Raw genomic sequence first — 27577 nt, forward strand, 5'->3', positions numbered from 1 at the left:
TACTTCTATTTATGTCAAATAACCAGATGGACTTAATGTTAACTTTTCAGTGAACTTTTTGGGTATTGAAACTTTTTTTCCGTAGATGTCGATATTTAGAAAATATCTATAAATAGAAAATAATATCTGTATTTAGAAAAACAATAGGTGATCTTAATAAATTGCTCAACATAAATAAAATTTCCTTAGTCAAATGGCTGTTGAAAACACTGTCAGACTTGTTTTACCCTACTGCAAATTTTCATATTGTAATGGTGATCCTCAGTATCTTTTCACTGAAGCAAAAATGCCATGGGGCATTCACAGTTCTGTCATTCTCATTCCAAATGAAAAAATACAAACAAGTACCTCATCCTTGTCTAGAATAAAAAATTTCCCATCTAATAAAAGGCTTAGTTTTATATATACAAACAATATTGACCATTCAAACTAAGCACTTTGACAAAAGGAACTTTTTAAGTAATAAGATGCAATTTGTCAATAGATTAAAATATATGTTTTTTTCTTACCTTATTTTAATGGACACTGAAAAATTTGGGTTTTCCACTTGACTTCTTACTTGTTTAACCATATCTTGAACAAGTTCAGGCTTATTTATTAAACATGCCCCATATCCTTCTGTTATGGCCCATCTTAAAATACACACACACACACAAAAAAACACAAAATGAAAAATGTTTATAATGAGAGGGTTTTTTAGACTAGAAATATATTTGTATATGTGTGTATTTATATGTGTGCATGTGATTCTTGGTATAACTGAAATCAAGTGGTTATCCTTTTTTGTGGAAATTGTGGAAGTGGAAGACTAGCTAAGTAGAGCCACCAATATGTATACAATTTATATTTGTAGACATATGAAGATATTTCTTTGACCTACAACCTGAGAAGCATTGATTACTGGTATGTTTCCAAGAGGCATAATATGGTCTTAGACTAACTTTATATCCAAGATGGTAAAGTTTGGAAATTATATTTTTCAGACTTTATTGGATATAAAATCTGAAAAATATAATTTCCAAACTTTACCAACCAAGTTCACCAGCCAACAGAGTAAGTTCTATTGTATCACTGAAAATTCAGGTTCATTAAATTTGATGATTGTTGTATGTACACATATGCATATTCACACACACAGGCACACACATATACACAGCTAGAACAGAGTAGAATAAAGTAGAGTAGATAATAACCATTATCTTCTATCTTAGAATTGATACCCTGTACCAGTTCTAAGGCAGAACTGCAGTAAGGATTAGGCAATTGGAACCAAGAACTTGCTCAGGATCACAGAGCTAGAAAGCTTCTGAAGCCATATTGGAACCCAAGACCTTTTGTCTCTAGGCCTGGCTCTCTACCCACTGAGCCACCTAGCTGCCCTGAGAATGAAGTTTTTGAGTTATACTGACTAATCCTTTTAATGAGTATATCAATATGGCTACTAGACTGCATTATACTCAAAACATACTTTTATTTTTTTAGTATTGTAACATTTAGAATTAGACAGATAACAAACAGCCAGCAGTTTCCCAAGTCCTTCTTAACAATACTCAATTAACTATGCAACTATTTTATTTTTCAAAGAAATGATTGTCATTAAAATTTGCCTTAGAAACAAAAACAGAAAAGTGAATTACAAGGGTCTGGAGACCTCCCAAATCATAGTATCACCTATTTAACTACTAAAATGAATATTTGAAGTGGCAATAAAACGTGTAACTCCCTTTTCTATACACTGGAACTTCACTAAAACATCGCCCCTGGGTTAACACTGTGGTGTCTTACCCAGATGTCATTTTGATGTAACTAAACCTTAATAGGCAAGGCTCAAGAGAGATACATGTTTTATCAAATTCAATTGGCAAGATGAAATCACAAAAGTACCTTAGTATTATATATTGGTCCCTTTAGTTCTCAGGAATGATAGCTCTCAGGTTAGCCTATTAAATTTTTTTTGCTATTAGATCATCTTATTTCCAGTTCAGAATATTCATGATTAATATTCTACTTCATATCAATTATTTTCCTTTTAAATTTTGTAAAACTAGAAAAATATTTTACCATGTTCATATAGATTTTCCTAATCTTTTCAGTAAATTCTTCCAACTTCTTTGAGTTTTACCTCTGAGGGCAACCACAGTTAATGTCTATTCCATTCGCATAAGGACAGACTATTTGGGCAGCATCCGATAAAAGTTGTGCATCATTAGCAGCAAACTGAACAATCAGCGGGCAATCACCTGATAAAACGAACATCATTAAAACTCGGAAGAAATAACATGGAATATTAAAAATAACACCCAGAAAGTGCCTATATAGGGTAAAACAATATTAACTATTTTCAATCTATTAAAACATCTATCTAGACAATTATATTTTTAGATAGTCATAGAGACAGATATAAGCAGGACTTTTGAAAGTTTATGAGAAGATGAGAGGATTTATCTCTTTCCTCATGAAAGTGGTAGATGGGAGTTTTTTCCCTTTCATATTCTGAGAATAACAGAATTGTTTGTTATCAGAAATAGAATGGGAGAATCCAACCATTCATCCTGTATGTTTTTTTCTTTATGGCACTATTTGGAAGAGTGATGAGCATCCTTTTTAGCTCGATGTGTCAAAATTCATCAAAAAACCAAGCATAACCTGGGTGGTGGGTCACTTTGAGAAAAAAACCATAATTTTGTGATATTTATAGTTTAAATAACAAAACTGTATAATTGTAATATATAATCGTATTTAATAAACCAAAATAGGTAAATTAATATAGGTAGAATTGTCATCTATAGGGCACAGAGTGTCTACACTACACTATAGCAAATGTTTCATCTTTAGCATGAGGCCCCGTACTTCTTTGTATATGGCTGCATGTCATCGGAAATGTCATAGGTTTGCCATCACTGATTTAGAAGGTATTTAACAGAAACTTGTTGATTGTACATTTAGTTTTTTGAAAAACTTTTTAGTAAGAGGAAAAGCAGCTAACTTTACAACAAACTTTTTTTTGCCATTCTCCTAAACTAATCCAGTGGTCCAGTAAGTCAGGTCAATACACATTTATTAAGTGCCTACTATGTACCAAGCCCTGGGGAATGTGAAGAAAATACAGTCCCTGCTCTCAAGGAATTCAGTTTTATGGGAGAGACAAACACAAACAATTATTTATATATAGAATAAATTGGAGATAATCAGAAAGGTAGCCATTAGGTTTAACGAACTCTATGTTGGGGCAATGGTGGTAATGCCCACAGGGAGGGCTCTGAGTAACCCCTCTGGCATTCCTGCCATAGGTTCACCACTATGGACCCATGCTATTTCTAAAGATTATGTAAGGAGTTTTCTTATAATTTTAAATGTAAGCAACCTATATGTCACCTGAAAGGTGGCCCCATACTTATCAACTATTTATTGTTTCCATGTTGTTTTGATTATTTACAGCTATGTAGCAGGATTTAATGGGACATTTCAGCCCACATCAAATCCATGGGAGCTGATGATATCAATAAGCAAAATCTCCCTTCCTTCATTTCCCATCCTTTCCATCTTTAATATTAATGTTAGACTAATATACCTTCCTTATACATAGACCTAGTCAGGTCATTTCTCTCTACAAGTATAGGTGGTTCAGTTTCCTAGTTACACAGGACAAAGTTCAAACAATGCTAATTTTCACAATCACTGCTTTCCTTAGAGTCTGCACAGAAAAGAACAAAATTTAACCTGAAGTTACTACAGGTATTTAATATATCATTAGCATCTTATTTACATTACAGTTTGTTCTCCCCCTCCCCCCTAGTAGGCAAACAGAGTGAACCATGGGTAAAGCTACCTGGACCAAACTGGACCAAGGGCAAAATGATATCAGTTCTGTGGGAATGGCAGAGCCACAACTGCCCAAACAAATGACTCCTTCCTTAGTAACTAATCAAGACAAAAAGGATTCCTGAAAACCCCTAACTACTTTGCTTACCACACTTCTTTACCTCTTTACATTACCTTGTTTACTTACTTGCATCTTCTTTTACTAGCTACTCTATTACTGTTAAAATTCTTCAGTTATAATAAAGCTTGTTTGGGGGCAGCTGGGTAGCTGAGACCATTACCACCAACATCTGGTTGGTGGTAATGGTGTCTGTTTAGATAGTACTTTAAGATTTTCAAAGCATATTTCATGAAGCAGATGGATCTTTCTATAACAGCCTTCATGATGATGCTGTTTTGCACCCCTCTGATGTGGTTATCGTGTGTTAGCTTAGTTATCTTTCTGTATGCATTTTCCTAAATTTTAGGTTCCATAAAGACAAAGACTATTGCATCTAAACTTGTATATCTAGCATTTCCTTCATGCTCAGCACAAAGCAGCTACTTAATCAGTGTTTGCATAAATGATGAACTGTTGAATAAGTTGCACAGCAAATGAGTATTCTGTGAAGTCTCAGGTTAATAAAAACAGTTTAAAAAAAACCTAAATTCTACACAGCTCAAAACACAATAGATTCTGCATACCTTTGTTTGTGGTGAATTCACTATCTCTGGCTTTTATAGATCGGACAAAATCAGCAGCAACTATCATTGGAGTGTAACACAGATCACAGTTGTATTTCCTCACTAGTGTTCTGAAAGCCAATCTGTGAACAAACGAACATTTTAATTTAGCATTTCCAAAGCACCACGATACAATTTAGTTCTAAATGTAACAAGATTTACTACTAAACATAAATTAAGGTAAGAAATATTCATTGAATCAAGTTTAACAAAATGCTACAGAGAACCAAGTTAATTATAACTCTTGTTTAGTAGTTTAAATTGAATGTCAACTAAAAAACACAGTCAAGTTAAAAAAAGTAAATAAAAGAACTAGTCTTGTTTTGTACTTAAGAAAATGAAATATAGTAAGTTTTAATTATCTTTCAATCACTGGTGAATCACCTAATATGGTCAATTGAATTTTCTAGTGAAAAGGAGTAAGCACTTGTATGTGGGTTACTCATACAAGTATTCATAAAGAGGTCTCATAAAAACATGTGGATTCAGTTGTATGTCTAAGAATGTGAACCAACAGCAAACTAATTCTTAATATGGTATATTCAGAAGCATTAGTAAAAAGTTTATTAGGTACTTATTCAACTACAGCAATGGACAAAAGAAACTAAATGGATGAAATCCTCATGCCTTCAGTATTTAAGGCTTAACTTTTCCACGAAAGCTTACCAGGTTATTGCAACTAAGTGATCTCACCTTTTTTTGAACCTGTATGGCATTTAATAATATAATGCTTGTATTACCCTATGATTATTCCATGAGCTCTGTCTTGTTTCCCAAACAAAACAGTAAGTTCCTTTAGGGCAGGGATTTTGTCTTATAATTCTTTTGTACTTCCCACAATAATCTAGTCCAATTCTGGGTAAATTCTAGGTCTTGAATAAAAACTTATTGAGTTAAAAAAATTTTTTTCCTTCCTCAAACTTCAAAAAATATAATAAATGTAAGAAAAAACATATTTAAAAATTAATGTCTGAAGACAAATGGAAATAACAAAAATGTAAATCTTATACTGTTTCTGTTTCTCTTAGCAGGTAGAGTAAATCTAGATGGTATCTAGGCTGAAGCAGAAAGCACAAGTTTTAGTCTGTGAACAATAGTTAAACTAATCAACTCCCACAAAAGATTTTTATTGTATTTGTAATAAGCATTATGCTTTTGCCATCCCCAACCATTCTACTTTATAACTGTTGCTTATCATATAATTGGTGGAACACTCTTTTGGTTGAATGTTTTGGACAAGGTCACTTGTGATGCCATTTGACTTTTAGGGTCACTTGTGATGCCGGTTATTTGAAGGTAAAGGTGGAGAATGTTAAACATATTTCCAAAATGAAAAGGCACAGTAAAGGTAAAGCATAATAGTCATCCACCATACTTACTTTGAATAACGAACCATAGGGGCGCATATTTTTACCAGGTGCCCAGAATGAAACATTTCCAGTGGATCTTTTAGTCTTTCTTGACATGGTGTAGTTTTTATGTAATCCCAACTCATGAATACCAGTTTTTTTTAAACTCTGAAAAAAAAAAATCAGTTTTCATATAGAAACATACCTTTAAAAGATATATATCCAACACATGTTTATGAAGTGGTTATAATGGGAAAGCAATTTCACTAGAACTGGGGATACAACATCAAAACAGTTTGTGTCTTTAATGAGCAACACGTAAATACTAATATTCTAATATTACAATGCATCTATGATTTTTATTGATGTGGGTCAAATGATGTAGATCCCATTTATGTCATTCTGTCTTATGTATTTCTCTTCTATGTCCCTCCCCAATTTTGCCTTAGGGTTCCCACTGGACACACCATGCACTTTCTCCATGTTTACCTGAAATCATGTGGGTACCATTTTGAGCACGAGCTATTCCTAAATTATCCCTCGTGCTTGCAACATAAACATACCTATCAATTTTGTGTGCTATCAACTGAGTAACATTTGTTGGCAAATAGTTTTTTTCTGATCTTCCAAGTGTTAAACGGTAAACTATAAATTGAGTTATTAAAATTAAAATCACCCATAACTTTTAGCAATTTGTAAAATGATGTTACCTGTAATAAAAATAAATGAGACTTCCTTGCATAGAACACTCACAACATTTAACTGTACAATTATTATAGTTAACATTTCTTGTTCAAGTTATTGAAAATTGAGATCATAAAAAAACTATAGAGTAATTCCTTATTCTAAGTGAATCAAATATTTTTCCATAGTGGTTAATTCAAAATGGCATTGTTAGATTGCTAGATAAACTAAAGTATTTGGTTTGAACCATTCATGCATTTATTCAGAATATTTTTCAAGCACTTATGTGCAATGTATTGTGTTAAATTCTGAAGGAGACAAAATAACTGCCATTTATAAAGTGTTTTAAAGTCAAATCTGCAAAATTTTTCACACTTAACTCCTTCAAGTCCCACAATGACTCTGTTAGGTATTTACTACCATTGTTATCTACATTTTACAGATGAAGAAACTGAGGCTCAAAGAATTAAATGATTTGACTTAAGTCATTTAACTAAGAAGTATCAGTGGTAGGATTAGAACCCAAATTTTCCTGATTCAGGCTCATCATCTTACCTCTTCCATTCTAATAAGAGGATAAGAGCTTACACTATAGGAAGCAAATGCAAGACTTACAATATAAAATACAAGTGAAAACATGATAAATGCATATGTGAGGAATTCAGTTTGCTTCCAGCTTAGTGTACGGGAAGGAAATGAATTAAGTGCTACTAATTTGACTAATTTACCATAGAATGCTTATGGTTTTATAGTTTATTAGTATTGGGTTCCTTGGATAAGAATATTACTTTCAATGATTGATGTTCATGCATAAAAAAAAACTAAAGTGGCAAAATATAACCCAAGTGCCCATTTGTTATGCTTTTTATGAAAGCAAATGATAGGAATAAATGTCAACCTGTTGTACTGATAAATACACAATGCCATCTGGCAATAATTTCATGCCAAGAAGGTTTGAATGTCACTAAAGCAGCACTTTTTCATATTATCCCCAAGAATAATATGGAAAACTATGTCAAATGCTAAAAGTAAACTCTATCTGCAGTTTTCCTTGCTATGCCAGTCTAACTCTGCCTTTCTTCAAAGGGGGTATGGTGGGGGAAGGTAATGAATCAGGGTAATATGATCTATTTTTGATGAAGTATTCTGGCTCTTTTTAATAATCACATCCTTATTCAGATATTCAATAATTGTCCCTTTAACAATATATTCTAGAATTTGGAAGAGAATCAAAGTCAAACTCTTCGGTATACATAGTTTGTGAAATCCCCTCTGTTCCCTTTGTTGAAAATGGAGTCATTTTACTTTATTTAATTCTGTGGCACAATTCCGGTTTAAAATTCTCATCTGAAGAACAGATAATGTTCTGAGTATCCTGATGGAATTCACTTGGGCTTCCATTTATCAAGTGGAATTTGGTACTCTCTTACTCTCTCTCCTTGCTTTTATTGAATCTTGGTAAATTAGAAGGTTGGGCTGCAACTAACAAGATGAAATTTACATTTGGATTAACAAAATCAATTTCGTTTTTGGAAAGGGTGGTAAAGGAAGGAGAAAGATTTATATAGAGCTTTAAAAATTGTGAACTTGGCAAACATCAACATGTGTTATTTACACACATAAAAAGAAATGAGAATTACATATGAAACCATGAATCTCAATAATGTACAGTTTTTTTAAAAAGCATATAAGTTTAATACAGTAATTTCAATACAATCCTACTTCATTTTTTGAACTTCTAGTGTTTCATGAATGCTCTTTTCTTTTTTTTTAAAAACACTATTACTACTACCAGTTCAACCAACACAACAAAACAAAAACATTCTGCTTTGTAACAAAGTATAGGTATGCAAACCATTCACATATCCTGCAGCTCTAGTTTATCCTCTCTGGAATAACAGTCTTCTGGAGTTGTGGTTGCTCATTGCAATGATCTGAGTTATGGCTTTCAGAGAGGAAAATCAATCCTGTATGTATACAGCTCAGGGAAGGTCTGACAAGATAGCATTTGATCTGATAAATATCTAGAGCAAAAAATCTTAAGCTGGGGTATTCAGTCAGATATTACTATGTTGAAATACAGTTAACAAAATATTTAAGCATGCACATACACACACACAAGTTCATAAACCCAGGGTTAAGAATCCTGCACTTAAAAATGACTTTTAAGTGTGGAGATTTTTATTGTTGATTACTATAAAGCCATCTACCATCTACAAGGAAGGAATAAACTTTACCTATAAAACTTGCTATTTTAGTTACCCAACATGATTTCAAAGCAGTTCACTCTGGAAACAGTTTCGCAGTAGACAAAAACATAATGATCTTTAGAGTCAAGCATTCTGGGCATTTTTGAGATATAATTATTAAAAGATGTTAACTCTTGATTCTTAATGTAGTAGTGAAGGATGAAGAATAAGCATTTGCTAAAGCTTTTTGAGCGAGTTAACAAGGAAGTAAAATCATGTGCCTTAAGAACACAAAACTTCTTAGTCATCCTTTTAGTGATCTTCTATCTGATCCCTTGTTTGTTGATTCCTGGCCATATCCATTTTTCTTTATAGGAATCTTGGGGTCAAATTCCTTTGCAAAAATGCAATTTCTATCTAATTGATGCACACATACTGCTTTTGAATATGTACATGTTAGTCAGTTCAAATAATTCAACATGTGTTAAGAAAAGTTTTGTTAAGTTTGTTAAGTAAAACCTACTATTTGAAAAGTACTGTACTAGTCACCAGCAATATAAAGAGAAAAATGAAAAACTGTATCTGACCTTGAGGAGCAGACTTCTAAAGGAGGGAAACAGTATGCAAACAGATAAGTAAATACAAGATAATTTGAAAGGGAAGTGCAATAACCCAATTTGGTGAACAGGGAAGGTTTCATGGTGCATATAGCACACAAACTGAGCCTTGAAAGATGCTAGAGATTAGAAAAGATAGTCCAGCTACAAGAAACAGGAAGTATAAAGTCACAGAGGCAGGAAGCAACATTAGGTAGGAAAATACTGGTTTTGGAGCTAGAAGACATGAACCAAAATCTTGTTTTGGTCACAATTCATAAGGCCTTAAAACAAATTAATTCTCTGGACTTCAGTTTTTTCATGTGTAAAAGGAGATAGTCTATTGTTAAAAAATATATATCAATATATAAATAAACTAAAATGGTAATTTGGATATGGGAAGGCATTAGTAGATAGGAATATTAGGATAAGTTTTATATGAGAGGTTATACTTAAACTTAGCTCTGAAGGAAGACAGGGATTCTAAGTGATGGAGACTTCAACTCGAGGACCATCTTTTTTTATAGCTTCTCTGAAATCCCCAATGTTACAAGGACCTCACAAAATATTTTGCTTTATATTTCTTCCTAATGACTTTATCATATGGCTTAGAGGTTGGAGGAACCTTTTATTTAAAAATTTTTAAAATTTAGTCCAATTCCTTTTTTTTTTTTTAAACCCTTACCTTCTGACTTAGAATCAATACTGTGTATTGGTTCCAAGGCAATGGGGGTTAAGTGACTTGCCCAGGGTCACATAGCTAAGAAGAGTATGGCTCCAGATTTGAACCTAGGATCTCCCATTTCTAGGCCTGGCTCTCAATCCACTGAACCACCTAGCTGTTCCCTCACTTGTTTTACAGATAGGATTCTGTAGATTTTATAGAGAAGATTCTGTGATTCTATATGGAGAAATTCTAATCTTCGTTATTAAAGGGTGATAAAATCAAATAAAATTATAGGTTTCTGAAGTAAAAGTAGCTCTTCATCACTGACTTCTCTTTCACTGACCTACTTCCTATATTTCTCCTGTAGGGAAAATATCTATAAACTAACCAATAGGTTTCTCTCCTTATCTAGAAACTGAGCCTCAAGAGTAAAGATATGACTTGTTCAAGATTTCAGATGTTGATTCCAAATATAGTGCTTCTTCCACTTTACCACCTTGCCACTCCTATAATTATAATGGTCATCTGGTTATGAATAATTAAATTAAAAATTCCACGAGGCATTGGCCATCATTTTGGTAAACTTTGCATCTTTACCCAACAAATGATTACTGTGGGGATGGGGTACTTGGAAATAAATGTGAAACTGAAATCTAGAAACCTGGTAAAATGCAGCCCACAGATTGTGATAACTGATTAGGTGCTCCTTTTTTCTTTTTCTGTAGTCTTAAAAAAAGTGAAAAAAGTTCCTTTTCTGACTCTCCCAGTTGTCAGCATTCTCTCCCTTTGGAAACTACCTTGTATATATGTTTGTGCTGTCTGATGTAGTTGAAAGGATATTGTATTTGGAATCGGAGAGTCTAGAAGCAAGACCTATCATTTGTTACCTCTATGACCTTAGATAAGTCACTAACATATTTGTGCCACTTGGAGTCAGACACTTATTATCTATGTGACCCTGTGCAAGTCACTTAACTCTTTGCCTCATTTTCCTCAATCTGTAAAAATGAGCTGGAGAAGAAAATGGCAAACCATTTCAGTATCTTTGCCAAGAAAACCTTAAATGGGGTGGTGAAAAGTTAGAGGCAACTAAAACATCTGAACAACAAATTTCAGTTCTCAATCTATGGCCCTCTGTTTTCTCTCCCTAGTAGAGCAGCTCTAAGTTTCCTGTAGGGACAGACTATTTCTGTATGTGTCCCTAATGCCTTGCATGTAGTAGGCACTTAATCAATAATTGGGGAACATAATTAAAGTGACTGACTCATTCTCTTGTGCGTTTATTTCTCCTCTGTGGGAAAGAAAAAGAAGGGAAATAAAGGGGAAGAGCAAGGAAGCCTGGTCTAGTGGAAAGGAAGACTAGTTGTTTTTTTTTTTTTTTCCAGTTTTGATTTTAATTTTTCCAATCACAGGCAGAAACAATTTTTAATAATTATCTACTATTTTCCTATTCAGCTTCTCTCCCTCCCTCCCTCCCCTTCCCCAGCCAATAGTCCGATATAGGGTTGTACCAGTGCTATCATACAATACATATTTCCCTATTCTTCATGCTTTGAAAGAAGGCATGTATCGCACATACCAGGAAAAGCTCATGAAGGAAATAAAGAGAAAAGTGGTATGCTTTGATCTACCCTCGGTCTTTGCCAAAGAATACCAGTTTTTCAGGTAAGATAGCCTGAGCCTGGGTTTGGATCCTGGCTGTGATCCTGAGCAAATCTGTTTCTTCATCTATAAAATGAAGAAGAGGGTGAATTCTATGGTCTTTAATTAAGGCTCCTTCTGATTTTAATTCCGTTATCCTATGACTCCGGGCCTTCCTTTCGTCAACTGCAGAAAAGAAGGGCTTTGGACTAGATGCCCCTTCCAGCGTTACCGCTAAGATCCTCTCATTCTTTGGGTCGCGATATCCTCATAAATCTTCCTGTAAAACAAGGGGGACTGGATTCGAATCTAGTCACTAGATTACTTAAATCCTTCCACTCTTGTATATATAATCTGGGCTCAGTTCCCCATCTGCTCGGGCGCAGAAGACCTCAGAGGTCCTTTCCTCCTTTGTGGTTAGGGTAAGGGTCCGTCCGAGTCCGGTCGTGGTTGCTTCCTCCAGTCTCCCTCCTCAGACCTTTACCTCCTTCCACGAGCACGGAACTTCAAGGGTCGCGCTGGCCCCGCCACCCCTCCCTTTCACAGAACCCACGCGACTTACCCTCGGGTCTCTAGTTCTCCCAGCCTCTCCGGTAGCAGCGGAAACCTTGGGAGCCACGCACGCGCACTAGAACTCTACCGAGAGCGAGCCAACGGGCGCGGAGTTTGTACGTCACGGGCTTCGGCCAAGGAGGGCCTGGCTACTTGACATCATCAGTCCTGCACCTGCCAACATGGAAGGCATCGGTGTTGCTGGGTCTGGGGCTGAGGCTCTTGTTTCTGGAGCGGCTCCGATCTCGGTCCGGGAACTGCTTCAGGACGGTAAGGGATCAGGACCGGAGTGGGGCTAGGGAGCTCTGCGGGGCCGCCTGGCAGGTCTCTAGGGCTGCCAATCTGACGCTTTACTGTGGTAGAAAGTTTTCCGAGTCGCAAGGTGGTAGATCCTCTTCCTGTCAGTTCGCTCCCATCCAGGCTCCGGTGACCACTCCTCCCTCCTGTCCTCCTTCCCCTGGGCGTGGGGGAACCTCCCATGTTCCCGCCACTGCAGGCGCCCTAGAATTCCCTGAAGCCTAGACCCGGACTGCCCAGAGAATAGGTCCTGAATGTTGCCACAGTCGCCGGGAGGAAGATACGAAACACCTGATCTCCCCGAAAAGAGGAGGGTACGGGAGGAAATTTGGTCGGGAAAGAGCCAGTGCTCTTTGGGACAGTTTTCTGTAGGTCTGCAGATACTTCAGGAAGAAATCAATCTCCTGGAATGTTCATCTGCTTTTTCTCCAACTAATGTTTTTATTTGATTCATTCATCCTTACACACTTAAAGAACTTTCAAAACAGAGATGAGGGAGGGTTGCATTTGTTTTCTGCGTTTATGTTAACCATTGTTTATTGATTTGCACCTCTCCCTCTTTTACTCTTAGCATATCTTCTAGCTCCCTTAGGTAATAGGATTCCTCTAGGCGCCTTTGATTTATCCAAGATTGAGCACAACCTACAGGTGGCTCGATTTGCAGGCTGTTATGCTAGGCCAGATTCAAGGTGAAAAGAGTTGAAGACCTGAACCAAGGTTGTTGCAGTGGCATTTGAGAATGGGAATATTAGAAAATAGAATACTTTTATTGATTTTTTTTCAATTGGAAAGCATTTTTTTCCTCTCCTCCTCTCCCTAATTGAACAAAATTAAAATCAAAGCCTCCCCAAAAGTATGCATAGTCAAACAAAGGAAATGCCCACATTATCTGTTTCCAAAAATATATCTTTTATTCTTCTTCTTGAGACTTACTTCTCTGGAGGTAGTGATATGCTTCATCTTTGGTTCTCTGGCATTGTGGGTTGTCATTGCACTGATCAGAGTTCTCAAGTCTTTCAAAAAAGTTTCTGCTTAATATTATCATGGTATGAATTATTCTTTTGGTTCTATTTACTTTTCTCTGCATCAGTCATATAAGTCTTCCCAGTTTTCTTTTCTTTTTTCTTTTTTAAACCCTTACCTTCTGTCTTGGAGCCAATACACAGTATTGGCAGAAGAGTGGTAAGGGCTAAGCAATGGGGGTTAAGTGACTTGCCTAGGGTCACACAGCTAGGGAGTGTCTGAGGCCAGATTTGAACCCATGACCTCCTGTCTCTAGGATTCCCAGTTTTCTTGAAAGTATTTTTCATTTTTTATGACAAAATAATATTCTATTACATTCACTTATACATAAATGAATGAAAAAAAAGCATTTATTGAGCATTGATTGTGTGAAAAACACTGTGTTAATCACTAAAGATACAAATAGAAAAGTTAGTTTCTGCTATTACAGATTATCATATTTGCTATAGTTTGTTTAGCTGTTTCTCAATAGATGGATATCTCCTTAGTTTCTAGGGATGTTTCTGTGTGTTAATACAGAAAATATCTATGAATATTTCTAGTACATTCAGGTTCTTTTACTCTTAATCTCTTTTCTGTGATATCTACTAGTGGTATCTGGGTCAAAGATTATGCACAGTTTAGTAATTTTTTGAGTGCAGTTCTAAATTACTTTCCTGAACAATTTAATGAGTTTTGGGCATAAATACTAATGCACAACTCCACCAGCATTGCATTAGTATCCCTGTTTTTGGCTCTGGGGAATCATAAAATGGCAAGAGCTGAGTCTCCTTGCTATAACTTTTCCTGAAAATAGAGTACAGGGGGCTGGGTTTGAATTTTTTAATAGATGAATGTAGATCAAAAGTAACAGTGAAAAAAAATAATAAGATGACTCCTTGATAGTCCATCATTAGCTTTAAAACATCGAGGAATAAACTGTATTTCAGGATACAAAAAAATCTTTTCTTATGAAGTTTTCCTCTATAGACTGCCATTTCTTTGCACCAATGAGAACCAAACATAAGATAAAAAGGGAAAATCATGGGATACATGGCAAATCAAACTTCTTATTTCTCTCTTCCTATCAGTTTTTACTATGAGGATGACTTGCTTCCTTATGCAGAACATATCATACTCATTCCCATTTCACTTTATTTGCTCATACTAGTCAATTAAACAAAGTTTTTAAACCTTCTATTACCATTTCATATCATCTTCCTATTTTGGAGGCAGGCATGCTGCCTTCCCCCACTCCCTAACCCCCTTCGCACCTCTTTCTAACCAGTAAAAAGTAAGCCCCTTGAAGACAGTTTTACACAAAGTAGGTATGTAATAAAAGTTTATTTTATTGATTTGATTCTAACTCCAAGGTGATAGTGTGGTAGAGGGAAAACATTGCTGCATGTACAATAAGAAGAACTAGTTTGGGGGCAGCTGGGTAGCTCAATGGATTGAGAGTCAGGCCTAGAGACGGGAGATCCTAGATTCAAGTCTGGCCTCAGACACTTCCCAGTTGTGTGACCCTGGGCAAATCACTTGACCCCCATTGCCCACCCTTACCACTCTTCCACCTATGAGCCAATACACAGAAGTTAAGGGTTTAAAAAAAAAAAACTAGTTTGAAATTTCCAGCTTTCTGGTTGATCTCCATACTACAATAGCTATTTCCAAAGTCATATTATTATTTCCTTTTTATTAAATCCAATGACCTATTTTTAGGCCATGATCTTTCTTTGCTATTCAACATTCTGAATTGCCACTTCCATCTGTATTCCCATTTGTTTCTTAATAGTACACTCTAATGTTTTGTTGTGTCTTTGACTGTTCTTTGTTTCCTTCATTGGATCTTCATATCCTTTCAAGTCTTATTTTTGAATGATCCCTACATTTCTGTGCTTGTCTCTCTTTTCTTTTCACTCTCTCATAGTCTTTTTATCTCATATGACTTCAATTATAATCTCTATGCAGATGACTTCTGTATCTGTATTTTACCTCATCACTCTCAATTACTTTTTTCCCCAAATATTTTATTTTCCTAGTTACATATAATAATAATTTTCAACATATGTTTTCTAAAATTATAAGATCAAACCATTTCCCTCCCTCTGCCCCCTCCCCTCACTCAGAGTTGGTTAGCAATTTGATCTGGGTCATACATGTATTATCATGCAAAACACAATTCCATATTGGTCATTATTGTAAGAGAACACTTAGACAAAACCAGAACCCCAAGATAAAACCATAAATAAACTAATGTGAAAGATAGTATGCTGTATTTGACTCCAATAGTTCTTTCCTTGGAGGTGGATAGCAGTGTTTGTCATAAGTCCTTCAGAATTGTCCCAGATCATTGCATTGCTGAGATTAGCCAAGTCTTTCACAGTTGATTATCATACTATATTGCTGTTACTGCATACAGTGTTCTCCCAGTTCTGCTTATTTTGCTCTGTGGCAGATCATGTAGAACTGTACAGCTTTTCCAGACATCATTTTACTTGTCATTTATTATAGCACAATAGTATTCTAACATCAACATATACTACAAATTGTTCAGCCCTTCCGCAATTGATGAATATCCCCTCAATTTCCAATTCTTTGCCACAAAAAAAAAGATGCTATGAATATTTTTGTAAAAGTAGGTCCTTTTCCTTTTTTTAAAAATAATCTCTTTGGAATAAAACCTAGTACTGGTCTGGCACTCTATCCACTGAACCACCTAGCTGCCCCTATCATTTATTTCTGTACATTCTTCTCTCCTCCCCGCTATAAGACTAAAAATGAATGAATACTCCAAGTATTTAAATTTATAAGATTTAAAAACAACCAAAGTGAGAGAAAAGAGGTTCCTTCAGCCGAGTGAGCAGAGCAAAGAGCCAGAGACCCAGCAGCCTACTATTATTGAGCCAAAGCCAAAGCTCCCCCAAAAAGTCCCCTCAGTATGGGTTTCAGCAAATTTATAAACAAACCCATGCCAGGGTGCAACACTGGGACACAAGACAAGGAAACCCCGGGAATAGTAAAGAATGCGGGGAAATAAAGTCCCCAGGGTACACATTTAAAAAAAAATCCCCCCCAAATTCCCCGCTGTGATCCTTTGGGAGACCAGTCTCCCCAATGGATCATTTCAAACATTGCAAACTAAAGATACATACAATTTTTACAAGGGGAAAATACAATAACCTGGGGATAAGGAAACAAAAAGGAAATAAGAATAAAACCAATTAGGGAGCAGTCCCCTCTTGTACAACATACAAAAATAAAAGCATTTAAAAAAACTAATGCAGTTAATAAAAACAAATGCATTTTAACAAAAACAAATGAGTTTAACCCTCCCAAAGTTCAATCTAGAATATCTCAGGATATACTGGAGCAGCATGTGGTCTCTGCGGGCATCTCCATGGCATCTTCTGCAAGGAGTTCAGTCTCTGGATTCCAGGAGGCAGCAAATTTCTGACCCTTAAAATTACTTAAAATAACTTAAGCTTTTCATTACAAAATAATAACACATTCCCCCATGAGGAGGATATAAAGAAACATAGAAATCACATAGGGATACATGACTGAGGTATGAAGCATATGAATCATTGCCAAATAAAATTATCAAAAAAATAATCACAAAAAGGCCAAATATTATATGAAAAAAATCCTAAATAAGGAAAAACAAAATCACAACAGGTCCTAGAATAATGGCCCGATTAAAGTAATCCATGTTCAACATCATGCACTTATCCACTCAGTAGCCAGGACCACAGTCAACCGCCACAGCATGAAAGATGGAAAAAGGGACTAGTTTTTTTTGTTGTTATTGTTCCTTGGTCTGATCTTTCATCGTTTCTCAGGGATAGGGGAGCCAGAACAGCCAGTTGTTAAGTACTTGATAGAAAGTATTTCACAAAGAGTGTAGTACAAGGAGTCCCAAGACTTAACATATGTCAAGTGCCGCAACCTTCTCACACACGGTTCAAGTCCTTTTGCATTGGCGTAGAATTTCATCAGTTTTACCTGGCTTGGTTTCTTTTTGACCTGTGTGGTCTTTTGGCACTATTCAGGTTAAGTCCATGCTTTCTTGGCACTGAGTAGGTGAAATCTGTTCTCCTTTCATTCCTTTTTCTTGAATCAGACATATTTATGAAGCAAAGTCCCATAATAGTTAAAGAATCAGTGGCAGTTTCAACAGTCAAAGGCCTTTGGGCAGGCAGTTACACTCAGGACTAATGCACATTCTAAACCTACACTAGTGTAAAATCAAAACATTTTCTTGTAATATTTGTGACATGTGCTTTGGAAAACTCAAATACCATATGCATGGAAAAACAATTATAAAATGTTTTAAAAATAAAAAATATATCTCTTACGGTCAATGACAATCAAAAATATTTATATGATAATCAGTGTCACTCAAGGAGAGGTAGAATATAAAGGTTTCTTACCCAGAAATTGAGATCCATTTCCTTCTTAACTTAGCCATGATCCATAGTGTAAGTGCAATTAATTTTCCCAAAATAAAGCGACAGGTTTACAAAGACAGTAGGCAATGGGTAAGACACATTAAAAAAAAGTACCAAATTTTTAAAATTCATAATACATGTTTTCTAACTTATCAGTACAAGTTTTCTGTCCAACTAGTTCATGGACTTTTACAAAGGTATTTTCTTAGGGTCAAATATAGGATGGTACAAGTAAAAACAACACAAACAAATACATGTCCAATAGCAAAATTACAATAGCTAAAAATGCAGAGTATCAGCAGCATATATATGTACTTAAAAAAATAGAATCAAATCTCAAAGCAAACAATTGCTACAATACAATAGGATCAATACAATTACTTATCAATAGGATATAGTTACTTATCATCTACAGAAGGTGCTCTCTTTACATGGGTGCAATATTATAGATAAATACAAATAGTTTAAATATGGAGCCACAAATTTTCCCTTCAAAAGATTTGCATCAATCACAGTGTAGTGTCTGTTTAAAAAATACAGAGATGGTATTTGTTATAAGGCTCCAAATACTGTAAGTCATTTTGAGGTGCTTATTGCTACTTTAAGAAAAATACATATTTGCAAAATTGGGTTAACTTTAATAATGATCCAAATTAATATTTTCTAGTGATTTGGATATCTCATTATTCTTATTAGTGTAAGAGGCATAAGTTTAAAAGTGTAAGCAGGCTAGGAAAAGCCTTAGCTGGAGGTCATGGACATTCTGAATGGAATGCAGGGGAAGGAGGAAGTGACTTGTGGCTGAGAAGGACTCCATGGTGGTTGGCACAAACTGTTGCTGACCCTGGGAGATCTCAGAGCTAGAGGAGTTGTATCCAGATTCCCTGGGATCCTGAAAGTGGTGAAGGCTTACAGCAGAGGACATCAGACCTGCAGAGCAGCACCAAGTAGGGAAGTGGTTTCTGATCTGGTGGACAGCATTGCAAACTTTCTCTCCCTACCTGGATACCTTGGATGACCTGTTCTGGTGGAGTTGACTCCTGGTATCCTGAAACCATCCCTGGATCAGCCGTGAGATCCCAAGTAAAGCCACCCTCAGGTCCTCAACTAAGCTGACCAAACCTGGTTGGAACCAGTTTCCCTTGTGACTCCAGTACTGCTTTCTTTGGGCCCTGTCTTGCTTAGATCATAGGAGAGTGTAGTCAAGTTCTTCCCCTGCCCCTGTGGTTTGCCCTTAGCTTTTAAGTGTAGTAAACCCTATTCCCATCCTTAATCTTAGTTTGTCCTTGATTAAATGTGTTGCCTTAACTTATAAACTCCTGCCTTTACTATGCTGATTATCATAGGTGCTTCAGAGTGGCAGTTGGACCTAACAGCCAATTCAGTAACAGACCACCCCTTTGCTGTTAAACTTTAATCTCCCTACTTGTGGGTCCCTTCCTGTCATTCCTGTCTCTCACACTCACCTGGACACATATTTACTGTTTAAGGCACCTTTCCCTGGTTTCTCCCTTAACATTAGCCAGTGTTTAACTTCCTAAGAGAATATTTTCAATGATAGGCATTAATAAACTCTTGAATGTACTAGCAATATTTTATTAGAAGGGAAATGTTCCTTTTCAATTTCTGGCATTAAGACATAAGAATCTGGGAAGTCAAAGGTTGTACTCTCTGATTCCAGTGCCCTAATCCCCCCCCAACCCTCACACCTTCATAAATATCTTTGAGTATTTGGTCTGTTTTGGGGATTTCCTTGGGCTCCTCTAGGCAGTCTCACCTTGAGTATAGCGTGGATGAGCTCCACTTTGGATATATTGTTGTTGGTGTGAGTTATTGTTTGCCTGATTTGGATTTGGATGTGGAGTATCATTTCCATAATTGTTAGGATTTCAATAATTGTTAGGATTTCTAAAGGTGTTATTATTCCTGAAGTTATTAGTTTTAAAATTATTTCTGAAGTTATTATTCTGAATTGCTTGTTTCCAATTCCTACAATTCATCATTATGTGACTCCTTTTTGCACAGAAGTGGCATATTAATGATTGATGTATGGAATCCTGCAAAGGGATAATAGCCACTGCTTGATCTTCTTTCTCTTCTTTATCAAGTCTTTCTGTTAAGGTTTGTAGTTCTTTCCATAATTCTGCTTCCAAATAATTTGTTTCCACATTTTTTTTGGTCATGACCTTTAGATATGTACAGTGTGACCCTGCACGATTTCCAGTTTGGGCAGTTTGTTTTAAAATATTCCTGGACCACTTTGGAGCAATTGTTTACAAATTGCCTCCTCATTTGCCATACTTCCCTTTCTTCAGTGAGGTCACGATCTGTGTACCTTCCTTCCAGCTCAATAAGCCATTGTCTGACTGCTTAAGACTTTCAAATTTTGTCCATGTGCCTGGCCTGGCGGAGCATTCTCACATTGCCTTAACAATGCCTCCCTGGCATGGCATAGCTGCAAATATTCTCTTTCTTCATTAATATCCCATTTCAGGTCCTGATCTGGCCAATGAACCGCATTCCCCCCTTGGGCTTTATTAACAATAGAAATGATTTTGCTTTTCTCTCATTCAGTCAAAAAGGCCTGGAGCAAAATTTTGTACATCTTGATAAGCAGGATCATATGTATGGAAGGAGGAGAGTTGCTCTAGCCCTGCAATTGGGGAGAGACCTGGCTATCCTGGCTCTCCTGTTGGGCGGTGGGAGACAGTAAGCCTGAGAAAGCTCCGAAGGTAGTTCTCTGAAGGAAGGTAAGGGGGAGGTGAGAGGGTAGCCCATGGCAGGAGAAGAAATCCAGTTTCTCAACTCTCTTAAAAGTTCTGAAGTCCCTTTTTGGTCACCAAGTATTATAAGGCTAAAAATTACTGAATATTCCAAGTATTTAAATTTATAGGATTTAATAACAACAAAAGTGAGAGAGAAAAGGGGTTCCTTCAGCTGAGTGAGCAGAGCAAAGAGCCAGAGACCCAGCAGCCTACCATGCTTGAGCCGAAGCCAAAGCCCCCCTAAAAAAGTTCCCTCAGCTTAGGTTTCAGCAAATTTATAAGCAAAGCCACGCCAGGGCACAACACCAGGATGCAAGACAAGGGAACCCTGGGAAGAGTAAAGAATGCTGGGAAATGAAGTCTCCAGGGTACAAAATTTTAAAACACCCCTCACCCCCATTAGTCTGTAAAACTTTTTGCCAAGAGAGTCCATGTTGTTACATACTCTATTATCCCTGGTGCTTGATGTAATGCTTTGCATGCACTATAGGCACTTAATTGATTATGGAATGACAAGGAAGCACCTCACTTAGCTTTTTAAAAACCAGCAGTACAATTATAGGATTTGGTACCTGCTCTGAATTGGTCACATCTAGATTATTAGGTTTGGTTCTGGGCATAACCTTTTTTTTTTTTTTTTCCTTAAACCCTTACCTTCCGTCTTGGAGTCAATACTGTGTATTGGCTCCAAGGCAGAAGAGTGGTAAGGGTAGGCAATGGGGGTCAAGTGACTTGCCCAGGGTCACACAGCTGGGAAGTGTCTGAGGCCAGATTTGAACCTAGGACCTCCCGTCTCTAGGCCTGGCTCTCAATCCACTGAGCTACCCAGCTGCCCCCTCTGGGCATAACCTTTTAAAAAATACTTGGGATATTTTTCAGAAGAAAGTGACCAGGATAATAAGGGGACTTGAATAACAATCATATGAAAATCATTTGAAGGAACTGGGGATCTTGGGAAAGGACAGCCGTCTTCAAGTATCTGAAGACCTATCATTTGGCAGTAGACTTATTTTAATTGTCAGCAAAAGACAGCAGTGTGTTCAGTGAGCAGTAAGGGAAAACTTTTGAACTAAATTTGAGTTCTTTCTGATATAATTTGGACTAGCTGACTGCTGACTTCTTGTTTTTAAAATTGATGATTCTGGGGGCAGCTAGGTGGCTGAGTGGATTGAGAGCCAGGCCCAGAAATGGGAGGTCGTGGGTTCAAATCTGGCCTCAGACAATTCCTAGCTGTGTGACCCTGGGCAAGTCACTTGACCCCCATTGCCTACCCCTTGCCACTCTTCTGCCTTGGAACCAATATATAGTATTGATTCCAAGATGGAAGGTAAGGGGTATAAAATTTTTTTTTGGTGGTTCTGTGATCTAAATTCTCATCGTTTATATAAACTAATTATATTATTGACTACCATTTTTTTGGCTGTAAAACTGTCAAGGACAACTCCAGTTATCCTGAGTGGTGTGATGGTTTAGCCGAGAAAGAGAGAGAGTCAGAGACACAATGGATTTCTGGAAGGTGTTCTGAGAACTTCCTGTGAATCTTTATTTTTTATACCTTTCTCTTAAAGTCACACAAATGCTGGGAAAATTTTCATTTCAAACCCAAACAGAAAAGAGCTCAAGGTTATACCAGTTACATAAAAGTTGGCACACAAAATGTATTTCTACATATAGATTATACCTAGTCTAAACAGTTTTCAAGGCTACCAAAACCCTACTTTATCTAAGTTTTATTTTAATAAGAGCATCATATTTCAAAAGTGTATTAAAGTGTGAGAACATTTAAGTTCCCGGGGTTAAACTCAGCGTGAGAAAGCCATCCAACGAGGGTATTTTGTTTTGAAATACCATGCTGTGTCCTTCAGACTCTTGAGACAGAGAAAAAGAAAGATTAAAGCAGCTTCTGCTATTTTACTGAGGTTATGAACTATTAACTCATTAAATTCTGGTTTATTATAGAGTAATTAGGGGATTTCTATAAGGGGATTTTTATAAGGAGATTTCTATAAAGGAATTTTATATCTATACTACAAAACTTGAGGCTATCTTAAACATATAGATTATAATAATTTCGATAATAAAAAGTGTTGATCAGAAGAGAGTCACTCAGAGGGGTGGTCCTGTGGTCCGATTTTCAGACTGCAGGGATCAATGCAGGGCTCTGTCATCTGCATTGACTTTGATGGAGCCCTGATGGAGACTTTTATTTCTCTGAGGGGCTCTCGGCAAAACTTCTTCTTTTCAATTAAAAGAATATTGATTAACATGGAAGGAGTTCTTGAATGTGAGTACTTATCATAGTCTGGCACAGAGTCAATTCTTCATAAATGATTTTTGATTCACTCCAGTGAATGAAGAAAACTTACCAATCAAGAGATACTTACTAACCCAGTGGAATTGCTCGTTGGCTACAGGAGGGTAGTGGGAGGAGGGCAGGGAAAGAACATGATTCATGTAACCTTGGAAAAATACTCTAAATTAATTAATTAAATAAATAAACTTTAATAAAAAAAAAGATACTTACTATGCACCTACTATGTTGGCTCTAAAGATATAAAGACAAAAAAGAGACAGTCACTATCCTACAGAAACTTATCTTCTGGGGTAGAGTAGGGGAAGGGGGAAAGAATCACTAAAATTATATAATATGATATAAATATATAAAAATAATTTTTAAAAATTGTGAGTAAGGGATACTAGCAATGTTGGGATTCAGGAAAAATCACTTATAGGAAGTACTACTTATACTGAACCTTTAAGAAAGGAGGAGAGCTTCTCAGACATAGGACCAGTTAGTTATACAAAGGCACAGAGATGGGAATGAAATATTAGATGGGAGAATAGCAAATAAGTCAGTATAGTATATCCAGAATGTAGTGTGCTTTCTAAGGTACTCTAATTTTCATTTAGTCTTGAAAGATAGGCTGAAGCCAGATTGTAAAGGACTTTAAATGCCAAAAGGAGGGATTTGTATTTTATCTTAGAGACATTAACAAACTAGAAGCTTTTGGAGTGGAGACTGACTGTTCTATTCAGCTTTAGCTGATTGGTAACTGTGTGCAGGATGAATTGGAATTGATAGAAGGTGAATTCAGGAAGACTGTGAAAGAAATATATTGTAATAGTCAAGGGTGAGAGGGAACATAGGCCTCAACTAGGATTTTGTTATTTGAATGGAAATTAGGGAATGGATACAAGAGATTCAATGGATAGAAATCAAATTGACAAGATGACCCTGGGTTGGATATATGCAGGGAGAGGTTGAAATCAAGAATGATTCCTAATCTGTGAATTTGAGTTTCTGAAAGAATGGTGGTGCCCACAGCAGATGTGGGATAGTTAGAAAAGGGGGGGAAAGATAATGAGTTCTCTTTTGTACACAAAGAGTTATAAATGCTTAGGAGTCAATTAGAGATGTGAGTCTAGACCTCAGGAGAGATATGAGCACTAGATCTGTAGTTTGGGTATTATTTTGCATAGAGAAGATATTTGAACCTATGAGAATTGATGAGATTCCCAAGAGAGAGTGTAGAGAGGAGGCAAAAAGAGGTTCTGGGAAAGAGCTCTGAGGAACTCTGACACAGAGTAGGTGGAATCTGGATAGTGATCCAGCAAAAGAAACTGAGAAAGATCAGTTTAACAGGTTATAGTGAAACCAGAGAAAAATATTATCATGAACCTAGAGATGAGAAAATACCCAGAAGGAAGAAATGATCAACAGAATTAAATAGTACAGAGAGGTCAAGAGGCATGAAGAATGAGATAAAAGCCACTGGATTTAACAATTAAAAGATCTTTAGTAACCTTGCAGAGAGAGTAGTTTTTATCAAGTGGTGGAGTCAGAAGCTGGATTGCAAGAGCTTGAGATAATAACTGCAGGTGAGAAGATAGAAGCAATAATTTTTCTCCCTTAGGAGTTTGTCTATAAAAGGGAGTAAAGATATACTTATGGTAGGGCCAAGATTAAAAAAAAACATTAGGGAAAGCCTAGAAATGTTTATGTTTATTAAGAAAAGAGCCAGTAGATAAAGAAGTATTTGAAAATTAAGGAGAGAAAAAATGTTTACAGGGACAAGCTTTCAGAGAAGCTGAGAAGGGGCTAGGTTAGGTATAAATAGATGAGTTGGTACTGCCAAGAATGGATACTTCTGAGCCTGGAAAGAGTATACAGCATGAAGTTGAGGTTATGAAAGTGAAGAATTATGAAGAAAAGGAAGAGTGAGATAGGTGGGCTGATTTTTTTCCCCTGTAAATTATTGAAGCGAGACCTTTTGCTGAGAGTAAGGAGTTTTGTGGGTGGCATGAAGAGAGAAAAGAAAGTTCCAGACTAGGTTTAGAAATGGGTGAGATTAATCATGGTTTAGGATTTGTAAAGGGTAGTTACAATAGGAAATGGTGAATGGGACTCAAGAGTAGAACACGGGGTATAAAGCATTAAATAGGGTCAAGATTTTGGAGGGAAAAAAGTAAAGGCAGAACACAAATGGCCTGGAAAAGCAGGGAGGGTTCATATTCTCAGAGTTTGTCATAAGTTTAGAGAAGTTTCTGAGTAGTTACATTTAGGGAGAGGTAGAAAGGAGTTATGATTGGAGGAATTTCAGAATTGTAGATTTATGGAAGTGTAACATTTGGGAATGGTGATGTATTAAAAAGCAATAAAGAAGGCCACTATGTAGTGAAAGTATACATTATGTGATGAATTTAATGACTTGAGAAATAAGGATATTTGAGGGAGTGTTATCCTGTTATTTGAAGTTTCCAAGTATGAGAAGTAGAAAAGTAGAGTTGAATATAGAAGAGTGGAGAAAAATATGAGCCAGCTACTGAACTTAAAGAGAGAAAGGAAAAAATAAGTTAGGGACCAGTAGATAGTACCCATACTTGAATAGTATGTCACATCTTGATGGACTGAATCATGAAAGAGGTGGTGGTAAGTGGTATATCTAGAAGTGGTACTGAGAAGCAAGAAGCATTCATATTCTTTTGGCTCAGATTTTGGGGACACATGAGAAGAAAGTACATTCAATAATGATAAGGATAGTAAGGGATACAGTGTCTTCTGTGGAAAGCCAAGTTGACTTCAAGAAGATAGGAGAGCTAGATGAAGATATTTCATTTAAAGGGCAGCTTGTTAAAAGCAGAATAATGGAAGGAAAGGGGAAAGTGGGATAGAAACATGAGATGAATAGATCTGAAACAGATGGATGTCACTGAGAGCTCAGGAAGTTTTAACAGAAGGAAGGCTCTGTGGTTAGTCCAGAGAGTCTGGGCTATTAAGAGACTTGGACAACAATTTCAGAAAGAAATTACAGAATATGTAATGCTGGCACTGGGTGTAGCTAGTGCTGACTGGTAATTATATTGCCCATAAGCAGGCCTGGGTTACAATTCCAGGGCAGAGAAGAACTAGGGGCCCTGGTCACAGTTCCAGGGTGATTAGAAGCACTAGCACTTGTGGGTATAAGAGATTCGTGGACCTGGTCATAGTTCAAGAGCCAAGAGGGGTGCTAGTACTTAACTGCCACAGAGTGCAAGGGCCTTTCCTTTGTAAACACCAGAGAGCTGACCAGAAAAACTGTGACCACATCAGATCACACCACCTTGGAACCACCAAAAACTTGTATTCCCTAGAGCTGTGTTGGTGAAGATATGGCATACATGCCCTGGTGTGCTGGAGCGGGCTGCTCCATTCCCCTTCTTCACTGCATCTGAGGAAATTTTTTTGCATGCCTGCCCCTCTGTCCAGCAGACCAATGTGAGCACTTCCTCCCTCCACTCTCTGGGGTAATGTGTGGGGCTCACAGGTGGCTTGAAGGTGCAATTTGGGCACATGATCTCTAAAAAGTTCTCCAGTGCTGCTGTAGAACTACTTCTGAAAAGATCAGTGTGAAAAAGCCTGAAGCTTGGCACCTCCCCACTCCCAGCATGAAATAGGCTGGGAAAATGAACAAACACCAACAAAAAGAACTTGACAATAAAAAGCTACTCTGGTATCAGAGAACACTAAAGCATAAACTCAGAAGAAGACAACAGTGTGAAAACCACTAAAAGCAAAGCCTCAAAAAAATGTTAACTGAATTCAAGCCCCAAAAGAATTCTGGAAGCATTAAAGAAAGAGATAAAAGTGGTAAAGGAAATATCAGGAAAAGACATGAGAGCAATGCAAGAAAATTATGAAGAGAGAACTAACAGCTTGGTAAAAGAAGCACCAAAAAATACCACAGAAAATATCACTTTTAAAATAAGAATTGACCTAATGGAAAAGGAGGTATACAAATTCACTGAAGAAAAGAACTTAAAAAGCAGAGTTGACCAAATGGGGAAAAAGAGGTGCAAAAGCCTCACTAGAGAAAATAATTTCTTAAAAGTTAGAATGGGGGACAACTAGATGACTCAGTGGATTGAGAGCCAGGGCCAGAGATAGGAAGTCCTAGGTTCAAATTTGGCCTCAGATACTTCCTAGCTTGGTGACCTTGGGCAAATCACTTAACCCCCAATGCCTATCCTTTGTTGCTCTTCTGCCTTTAAAAAAAAAAAGCTTAGAAAATTGGAAAAGTAGAAACTAATGACTCAATGAGACATGGAGAAACAAAGTAAAAAGAATGAAAAAAACAGAACATGTGAAATATCTCATTAAAAAAACAAACTAACCTGGGAAATAAATCAAGGAGAAATAATTTAAGAATTATTGGACTACCTGAAAGTCATGATCAAAGAAAGAACCTAAACATCGTTTCAAAATCTTATAAAGGAAAATTGCCCCAATATATTAGATACAGAAGGTAAAATAGAAATTGAACCAATTCACCAATTATCTCCTGAAACAAATCCCAAAATGA

General features: G+C 36.6%; 2 protein-coding genes across 2 annotated transcripts in view; one reads left to right on the plus strand and one right to left on the minus strand.

Moving 5' to 3' along the window:
- Positions 1-12264, minus strand: part of LOC123250452 (B-cell receptor-associated protein 29-like) — a 93207-nt gene extending 80943 nt beyond the window's left edge. The window contains exons 1-5 of the mRNA XM_044679520.1: positions 12234-12264; positions 5925-6062; positions 4507-4628; positions 2123-2240; positions 510-632 (exon numbers count right to left, since the gene is read on the minus strand). Coding sequence (XP_044535455.1) covers positions 510-632; positions 2123-2240; positions 4507-4628; positions 5925-6040 — 479 coding nt within the window. The 5' untranslated portion in view covers positions 6041-6062; positions 12234-12264. The remainder of the gene's footprint in view (positions 1-509; positions 633-2122; positions 2241-4506; positions 4629-5924; positions 6063-12233) is intronic.
- Positions 12265-12405: 141 nt separating this feature from the next.
- The window catches only part of COG5 (component of oligomeric golgi complex 5), a 441240-nt gene continuing 426068 nt past the window's right edge, over positions 12406-27577 (plus strand). The window contains exon 1 of the mRNA XM_044679046.1: positions 12406-12493. Within this exon, the coding sequence (XP_044534981.1) occupies positions 12406-12493 (88 nt within the window). The remainder of the gene's footprint in view (positions 12494-27577) is intronic.

The sequence above is a fragment of the Gracilinanus agilis genome, chromosome 5 (assembly GCF_016433145.1).
Source record: "Gracilinanus agilis isolate LMUSP501 chromosome 5, AgileGrace, whole genome shotgun sequence".
NCBI classification, from domain to species: domain Eukaryota; kingdom Metazoa; phylum Chordata; class Mammalia; order Didelphimorphia; family Didelphidae; genus Gracilinanus; species Gracilinanus agilis.